Source organism: Podarcis filfolensis (genome assembly GCF_964270895.1).
Source record: "Podarcis filfolensis genome assembly, chromosome: 16".
NCBI classification, from domain to species: Eukaryota; Metazoa; Chordata; class Lepidosauria; order Squamata; family Lacertidae; genus Podarcis; species Podarcis filfolensis.
The window spans coordinates 4,288,906-4,298,387 of NC_139620.1; the positions used below are offsets into that span (position 1 = coordinate 4,288,906).

At 47.2% G+C, this 9,482-nt stretch overlaps 1 protein-coding gene across 25 annotated transcripts in view; it reads left to right on the top strand.

Annotated features, from left to right (window-relative positions):
* PIP5K1A (phosphatidylinositol-4-phosphate 5-kinase type 1 alpha) overlaps positions 1-6,844 on the top strand; it is a 54,837-nt gene extending 47,993 nt beyond the window's left edge. For 9 of the 25 annotated variants that reach the window (XR_014542646.1, XR_014542648.1, XM_083591152.1 and 6 more), the window contains 4 exons: positions 388-454; positions 1,580-1,631; positions 2,953-3,037; positions 4,052-6,844. Coding sequence is in view for 22 of the 25 variants with exons in the window: in XM_083591152.1 (XP_083447278.1) it covers positions 388-454; positions 1,580-1,631; positions 2,953-2,991 (158 nt within the window). In the remaining 3 variants the exon portion in view is untranslated. Of the gene's footprint in view, positions 1-387; positions 455-1,579; positions 1,632-2,952; positions 3,044-4,051 lie in introns of those variants that run through there. The other 16 variants (XM_083591156.1, XM_083591159.1, XM_083591148.1 and 13 more) reach the window with 4 other exon arrangements.
* Positions 6,845-9,482: the final 2,638 nt, after the last annotated feature.

Genomic DNA, 9,482 nt, shown 5'->3' on the forward strand with positions numbered 1-9,482 from the left:
CCTGTAACCATCCTGCAAAGGTTCCTGTTGATTGCAGCCCAGCCTACCCACACCTGGGATGGAGAGTACACCACAATGTGGACTGAACAGATTCCCAGAGACATCTGGCTAACTATTATGGGAAAGAAGGGTACTGTATTTGAGATCGGCCATTGGTCTGATCCAGCGAAGCTGCTGTTCCCGCCTCCCTGCCCACTCAGTCAGTCATACAGACTTCTAGCCCTCCTTCAGCTGCCCCAGAAAGCAGACTCTAAAGGCTGGGCCTGGCTGCTGTTCAGACAGCTTCCTTGGGTTTCTCACAGCTTGGTGTCCAGCTGTGTTTTCAGTCTCGCCCACATAGAATGATGCACTTAACCCTTCCCCCTTCCCCTTTTAATCTTTGCCTAGGTTACAGGCAGAGCTATGCAGACATGTGTTCTAGCAAGACCAGGTTCAGCCTCAGCAGTAGCCGTAGGTGAGATGAGACATAACGCAGACCAGCCGGTGGGGCATTTTTGTTCTGTTTATTCACAAGCTCGAAAACTATTCCAAAAGGAAAAGAAAATTGCTTATAGATTAAGGGAGGTAGAGACCGCCTTGCTTTGTCTGTCTTTACACAAACCAGGAAGCCCTTAGGCAGGTGCACCTGAATCCGGTTTTTAGCACCCCTTCTCTGTAGGGCTCGGAACAGATTGTGGGATTAAAGAAATAAATAAGGCATGATAAGTTCCTGTCAGCCAACTTCTTTTATTTTCGGGGTTTCCGCCCTACCCTTCAGATAGACCCCCCAGGACATCTTAAGAAAACAACAGCCACAATCAAAACATACAAATGATACGTTTTGAGAGAGCTGTGTGAAGGCTGCACAGAAATGAAAAGGCAGGATCAAAAACACCTGGGGGAAACCAAGGCAGCTTATCCTGTCCTCAAAACAGCATCAAGGGGAGCCTCCCTGGGGATTGTGTTGGGGAGTTTGGGTGCCGCAGCTTCAAAGGCAGGGAAACAGTAGTTCGCCTGGCTGCCTCCCTGCCTTGCACTGGCCCCTCGGGGTTCTTCCACAACACATTCTTCCTTCGCCTCTTTCTCATGTACTTTTAGATGACCCAGTTACCTCATTTTTGAGGAGCTTCTCCCAGCCCCAGTGAAGATTGGGTGTGGGGAGAGAGAGAAATTGGAGCTAGGTATTTGTGCCACCTTGTGAAAGGGCCAGTTTGTGTTTTGCACATGCGTGGACTGAAAGACCAGGTTGAAAGAGTAGGCTTTAAAAAGCCGGCAAAACAATTGTGTTTTAAAGCAGTCTTCTTCCTTAAGAAGCCTTCACTTCACTTTGTCCCTTGCTACACAAATACCCCCCTATTCTGCCATCTGCCTTTTTGGCTGTCACAGCACGTAGTGTGTTTTCTCAGCTGAAACAGGCTATAGAAATGCAGCACATTTTAGAGAGGCTGCCATCACTTGCCTCTTTATTTTTAAAAGAGAGGTTTCCTTAACCCGCAAGATCTTGGGGGAAGGGAAGGAGTTGGGGGGTCACTGGTGTGTGTTTAATAGAGTACAGCCGTCTCAGGAATGATGAAAGGTCTGTCTCTTGATCTCCACATAGGTCACAGGAAAACAGCTTATCTTCAGAGGTAGCTAGTTCAACGTTCTCCCAAGTAGGTGAAAAACTCACCCTGTCAGACAAGGAAGCCATCAATGTGCGGTGTCCCAATAATACCCAGGAATGGGAAGAACCTCTGGCCCTCCAGATGTTGCCAGACTTACAACTCCCACCACCACCATCATCATCATCATCCCTGAATGTTGGCCGTGCTGGTTGATGGGAGTTGGGAGTTCCAGCAATCTCTGCAGGGCCACAGATGATGGTCATCCCCATCCCTTAAGGCACAGTCCCCCCCCCCCCAGCATGGAATTGCACGTTGGGCTTATTGCAAGTTGGATTTAGGTCCCCCCTTTTTTTTCCTCGGGGTGTTGAGTCACATTAAGCAAGGTCTAATTCCCGCTCAGCTGGTAATTCTGCACTCAAGACTTTTGCACAGTTTTAATTCTCCTGCATGCAGAAAGCTAGTTCATCAGGGAGAAGGGGAGGTTTCTTGCTTGCAGCCATTCTTATTTTTTTATCGAAGAGCCCCAGATCCCATCAAACTGCCACCTGCAGCTGGAAGCGACTGCAGCCAAGACACAGACTTTCTCCCTCTAGTGCGATCAGCTTCTGTCTGCAGCTGAACTCTCTCTTGGTTCAGGTTGGGGCAGAGAGTTGGTCTGGAGAAATTAAGTGGATTCAAAAGAAGCGAGATCAGAGAAAGAGCAACAGGAACCTGGGAAGGGCTAAGCAAGCGGCTGTATAGAAATAAGATCCCACCTTTCATCCCTGTGTGCTTCAAGAGTTACTCTTGTTGCCAGCAATAACATTTTTTACTTCTCAAATGCCCCCTCCCCACCACCCTCCATGGAAATGATGAATGGGAAGCTTTGGTTTTTACCAGCTGGTCTGGCTGACATTTTTTTCTGTGTGTTGTGGATTAAACTAATCAACAAGGAGCTGATCTTTCCCCTTCCTGCAGTGGAGGAGAAGGAAAGACTCAGCAGCCCTCTGGGAACCAACGGGAAGCTCCTTGCATCTTGATGGTCTCCTCCTCTGTGACTCTCACATGCTGCTAAAGAGCTTCCCTTGGGGTTAACTGGTTGGCCTCTGTGAGAACAGGAAGCTAGACAAGATGAACCTCCTTTGGCCTGATACAGCTGTGAGGTTCTTTGGGGGAGAGGTCCTTACTACCAAGCAGCTGGCCACTTGTGGGGGGGGGAGGGATTCCTTTGTAGCAAACACCTGCCCACGAAAGCTGGTACCATAAACGAACACCAGTCCTGTTTTTGAGCAGCCTTTGCAGTGTAACCTGGGGAGGCCACACGTCATAATCATAGTGCCCCTTTATAAAGCATCTTATTTTCCCCCCTCTCCCCTCTGCCCCCACCCAGCATTTCTCCAGGACCCTCCGCACCAGGACGTCCCTCTGAGCTGACGGAGCAATTTGAAGACTTGCCAGAGACGGAGATCAGCTTTGTAAGTTGTCTTTATTTACAGGAAGGAGGGGTCGCCAGCTTGGTGCCCTCCTGGCAACTGCATTGGACTCTTGGAACTCACTGTTAGACCTAGCAAAGCACTGGCAAACCTCAGGCGGCCGCTTGTCGACTTTGCCTGTGCTTATTTGTTTAATAAATTTTACACACCACTTCATTGTAAAAAGAAGAATCCCAAAGCAGTTTACAAAGAGAATAAAACAGGAGAATTACAGTCGTACCTCGGCTCCTGAATGCTTTGGGAGTTGAAAGTTCCGGCTCCCAAACGATCGAAAACCGGAAGTGGGTATTCTGGTTTTTGAATGTTCTTTTGGAAGCCGAACCTCCGACGAGGCTTCCGCGGCTTCTGATTGGCTGAAGGGGCTTCCAGAAGCCGATTGGAAGCCAAACGTTTCAGAAATCAAATGGTCTTCCGGAACGGATTCTGTTCAACTTCAGAGGTACGACCGTATCCATAAAAACAACTATTAAAATGTTCAAAAGATAAACATCAGCTAAAAACACATTAAACACACACATCCACATTCTGCATCTATGTCTAGAAAGGCTTGTCTAAACAAAAATGTTGTCTAAACCAAAAAGAGTACAGAGAAGGTTCTGCTGTCAATAGGCAGGGAGTTCCAGAGTTACGCTGCTGCTTGCAGCTGCCCTGTTAAGGCAGCTCCCACTTCCAGGGTAACACAAGAGAAGTTCCGGTTTTAGCCACAGTAGTTAAATAAAACCCCACAAGTTCAGAACCGAACTGGATTCAGGATTTGCAGACTCTTCAGGTGTGCTGCCAAGCTCCTGATCCCCCTCATCAAGAACTGGTACTACTTTCCACTTTTTAAAAAATCCTCATTTCTTCCCAAGGCTATTTCAGTTTGCCTCCTTCCAAAAATGGCATATCCTTTTCTCCCGCAATGTATCACTCCACCACAGAAATCTCCTCCTAAGCTGCGTGCACGACCTTCCTGAAACCTGCCTAACTCCCTTTTCTTTCTTTCTTTTTTTGCAGTGAAATACCATGGGGTGGACTCCTCCTTTAGACGTGAGCGGAAGACTTTCCTCCACGCTCTCTGCGTTGTCTGTGGAGCACTGAACCTCCAGCCCTTCCCAGGCTGCTGATACCTAGAACTTGTAACTGATCCGAACAGACAAAACAGGGGGCTCTGCTCCTCTCACACACACACCTGCGGCAAAGTAGTGTTATCCGCCAGCGTTCCTGAAGCCCGCCGGGTCTCTGACGGGGGACCCCGGGTTTCCTCTGGCGCAGGCGGAAGAGCTTCCCTGAGCCACAGGGGTTTTCCAGGCTGTGTCGCAAGAAGGGACAGGTACCCTTCTAGGTGGTCCCAAATGCCTGAGCAGAGAACGTCTTGATGCTGCGAAGGGGCTCCTCTCTGCTCCCGATCCTCCATGGGAGCAGAAGGGGGGGGATCAGGGTGTCTGTTGGTCTTGGAACGCTTTGCAAAAGGATGAACGTTGACGTTTTATTTTTAACTTGTATTTAAAACTCTCCCCCCCCTTCAAACTGCCGTATTGGGGTGTTGGTTCTTTAGGTTGTTGTTGTTTTTTTAACGTATGTCGTTTTTAGGTCAAGAAACTTCTGACGCACCAAGAACAGCCTTTTCTCCAAGGGAGAAACTATCCTCTTGGTGGGGGCGAAGGGGTGTGTGTCACACATCCAAGGACGTCTTGCTCATTTTTAAATCTTGATTTTTATTTTAGCGCAAGCGATAGCACCTCGCCCCCTTTAAACTCTACTGTAAGCACGTCTGCTCAGAAGCAAGGACGGTTTTTAAGCCTTCAGCATTTGACTAGCGGACCAAACTTAATCCCCCCTGGCCTTTGTGAGGGAGGAAGACACCTCCTTTTCTCAGTATTAAGTCCTTTAAGGGACTCCAGACTTATAAACCTCCTTTTTTAAAAAAGAAAAATTTGAAATTCCCTGGTTTCCAGTTTGTTTCTTTTTAATTATACATATATATATACACACATATATATCTGTGCTGAGATCTTAGCACCGAGGCTTTCCAGCTCCTTTTGCTTTATAAAAACAGCCAACTTCCTCTGAAAGTTTCCTACTCCGTTCCTAGCTGTGATGCCCTTCGACTATGAAGAAAGCAACTAGGTCTTTAAACTAGGGAGAGAGAGAGTGGGGGAAGAAGGCAGCATAAAACCTTAGTGAAATAATCACTAAACTTTCCAAACAGGAGCCCCTTCGGCAGTTTGGAACTTGTGTCATGCCAATAACTTTTGGGTTGTTGTTTTTTATATATATATAAAAAGTAATATTCTACATTTACGGTCAAGTTGAAATCATGACAGCCCTTTCCTCCCTAGAGAATTCCACCAAGAGAATTTATATTTCTCCTAAATGTATTTTTTTATATCCCCCTTGCTGTCATTAATCACAGTAAGAAGCTTAGAGGCTTATGAAGACAGGCCGGTTTAAAACGTTGGTGTATAGTGGAAGTTCCCTCTGTTCCACCGGAACCTAAACTTGAAGCAAAACGCTTTCTTTTTTCTGTAAGGAACAGGGAGTGCCCCACAAGTTCACGTACCCCCTCCCCTTTTTCAGTGCCTGCTGTGGGTGTAGCCAGTTTTTGACTACCCGTGGTTAGCTTTTCACAGGTGGGCTGCACTTTAGGGACAACCAGGGTTTGCCATTATACTCAGCCCAGGCTTGACAAGTGTACCTTGTTTAACCCTGAATAGGGGAGGAAGGCCGAACGGAGCACTCCTGATCTCTTAGATATGGTGAAGAGATCAGGAAGTATGACGACATGTCGGGAATAATTGGTTGATTCTATTTTTTAAACAAAAAACAAAAGTAGGGGGACAGGGACTAATCATATTTTGCATTCATAATGCAGAAAAGTAGTTAAATTCCTGCAGTTTTTCTAGCCATACAGAACTCCAGGTGACAACACAGCTTTGTGTTTGGAGGAATTACTTCCTTGCCTTACCCTGCCCTCTCCACAATTCTCTTTAAGAGTTCTATTTTAAGTAAATGTCTATATTAGACACCCTTTGACTCTTCGGAAACATCCCCAGAATCGTCTATTTTTGTCCCGCGAGGAGGAAAAGAACACAAGCTTTTTTTTTTGGTTTGGTTTTTCCCCATAATGTTAATATTTATGAAGTTGTATTTAAGTGTATTCTTCCACACCCACCAAACCCCAAACCCCCCAATTTCCATGGGGGGAAACCAGCTCTTTGAGCTGAAGGCAAGAGGAGTGGGGTTCTTTCTATAGTGTTACGATTTAATGACTTTGCTTTGACTGGGTTTTAAGGAAGCAGCAAGCACAAGTTCTGGCGTTTTTTAAAAAATTGGGGGGTGGGGAAGACAACCCTTGCCTTGGACCCGTTTTAAAAAGCTCCAAGTCAGCCTCAAGAAGTGAGTGGGACTGGTTTCTCATTCAACGCTGGGACTAACTGCCATTACCTCCCGTCACCGGAGGCGGGACAACTGAGGACTATCTGCTTCGCGCAGCCACATCCATGACTTGTTTCTGGCGCAGAGAGAGAGAGAGAGAATGAATGAATACACGGTTGGGTTCCGGACCTGCCCAAACATCCTTGTAGCCGCCCATCTCGATGTGCCGTGCCGTGGATTTTTGTCACTTCGCCCCTCGTGACTCTGAGGCATATCATTGCCTGTTCAAATGGATGTTGAAACCCCCTTCCCTTCTCTCTCAGAAAACAACACCACCCCACGCCTGTTTTATCAGCTTCATCTGTCGGACACGATGGGGCGTAACATGCCGTATGCTACTCGGTCCAATAAAGCCGTCTTTATTTCTTTTAAGAGTCTCCGCCTGTGCTACCGCATTTGTGCATTCCTGTAATTTGGATTTCTTTTATGCCCACATTACGCTTGCCTGCTCCCTGAAGTCGTCTCCTTACTCGCGAGTAGAGTGTCCCCGCCACTGAAAGGCGCCGATGGGGCTCTTACCCCACTCGGGATTGGATCTCTTCCCTTGCTCTGGGGGGTGGGCAGAGACCCAGGAGGTTTTCTTGCAGGATAAACCTGGTCTCAGCAGAAACACAGATGGCCTTGGAGCCTGAAACCCAGCCTACCTCGCAAGGTTGTTGTAAAGCATAAAAGGAGGCGAGGATTGGAGACCTGTGCCTGCCGCTCTGAACTCCATGGAGGAGAAGGAAGGGTGGAATAGGAATTTAGTCATTTACATTCCCTCCATGTCACTATCCGAATTTTTCCCAAGCCACGCCGTTCTTGGGTCCTGCTTTGAACCCCTAAGTAACCTGCATGCTTCGTGAACTCTGTTTATGTCTCTTGCTTGTGGGTAGAGGATAGATTGGGGCGTGATTCAAAACTAGGGAAAGGTAAAGGGACCCCTGACCATTAGGTCCAGTCGCAACCGACTCTGGGGTTGCGGCGCTCATCTCGCTTTATTGGCCAAGGGAGCCGGCGTACAGCTTCCGGGTCATGTGGCCAGCATGACTAAGCCGCTTCTGGCGAACCAGAGCAGCGCACGGAAACGCTGTTTACCTTCCCGCCGGAGCGGTACCTATTGATCTACTTGCACTTGACGTGCTTTCGAACTGCTAGGTTGGCAGGAGCAGGGACCGAGCAACGGGAGCTCACCTCGTCACGGGGATTCGAACTGCCGACCTTCTGATCGGCAAGTCCTAGGTTCTGTGGTTTAACCCACAGCCCCACCAGTGACCCGGTTCAAAACTAGCCTACTATAAAATTTGCATTAGTGGCTCTGCCCACTTTTTGCCTCTGGCCCTCAGGAGGTGACTTAGAAGGCAATGCGGCCCTCGTGCTGAAAGCATTCCCCACCCCTGCTCTTAAGACTACATCAGAGGGTTCCTGGGTCCCTGTGGCCCCTGAGGCTGTTTTCTCCAACACAAGTCCATCAGCTGATGTCCCTCATGATGTCATTTGATGGGCAGGAGGGCGCCGTTAAATCCCGCCTTGACTCTGGCATGTACCCATACCTCCACTTTGGCTAAGTCATGGTGATGTCAGGTGACTGACAGGTCGGTGACCCTGCTGCCCCAGCCACCAGATCTGGCCCACAAGTTGGATCTGAAGCATAGAGCCAAAAAGATTTTCCAACCTTGGCCTGTAAGGGTAGCAGAGGCATTTTTTCTCAACCAAAAAATTGTAGTGTTGAAATGAAGGCAGCAAGGCCATGAGATGATTTTGGTTTCAACACTGGCAGCTACATAAGAGGAGATTCCGGGAACTGGACCTGGGATTTTCTGCTGCTCAACCCGTGATCATTAGTAATTACATTTACACAGAACAGATACACAAACACATGGAGGCATAAATAAATGTTTACATACCCAAGGATTTATATAAGCATAAGATGCAAACACACACATATATGTACCCACCCCCATGTTACAAAACGGACTATTTTTTCAGAGCCTGCGCGTAGAAGGAAAAGCATATTTTGTGTTTTGGTGCTGTAAACCTCCCTGTGATCGGTGGAAGGACAGTGTATAAATTAAATTATTTTATTGTGTTTATGTATCCCACCTTTTTTATCCAAGTTGCTCAGAGTGCCCCACACGGTTCCTCCCCCTACTCATTTAATCCCTGCAAAGTAGGTTAGCCTGGGAGGCAGTGAACACCACCCCCCACCCCGGTCACCCCCAGTGAGTGCTTAAGAGTGGGAGGATTTGAACCTGGGTCCTAGCCTGATGCTCTAATCTGGGGATGGATCTATTACGAAACGAATGGTATTTGGGGCCCCTTATCCCATAGGGACTCCAGAAGTAAGTTTAGTCCACATTGCTTAAAGTTTTTGAGGCTAGTAGACCCAGTTTCAGTCGCATGAAGCATAACTAATTTTTTGTGGTATATGTGTTTCAATCCCAAAGATTAAAGTCAGTAGCACAGATATTGTAATGGTGGAGTGCTGTAGTAAATGGGCTGTTCTGCTGTGGCTAATGGATTTACCCCCCCCCCCTTTTTAACAGAGGTCAAGACCAATAATAATAATAATAATAATAATAATAATAATAATAATAATTTATACCCCTCCCATCTGACTGGGTTTCCCCAGCCATGAGATGAATTAACAATAAGTACTTAAGTGCTCAGCCTGTGGGAAGTGAAGTTACAGGGAACCAGTCAGAACAGGGCCTTCTCGGTTGTGGCACCCGCCCTGTGGGACACCCTTCAGAGGTTGTGGAAATAAAGAACTTAACATTTTAGAAGACAGCTCTGAAGGCAGCCCTGTATAGGGAAGCTTTTAATGCTTGATGTTTTTAGATGATGATGATGATGATGATGATGATGATGATATTAATAAATTTTATTTATACCTCGCCCTCCCCAGCCAAGACCGGGCTCAGGGCAGCTAACACCAGGTATAAAAACGATTGAAATACAACTTAAAAACAAAATTAAAATACAACATTAAAATGCAGCCTCATTTCAGTAGAAACTCAGTAGATTCAGT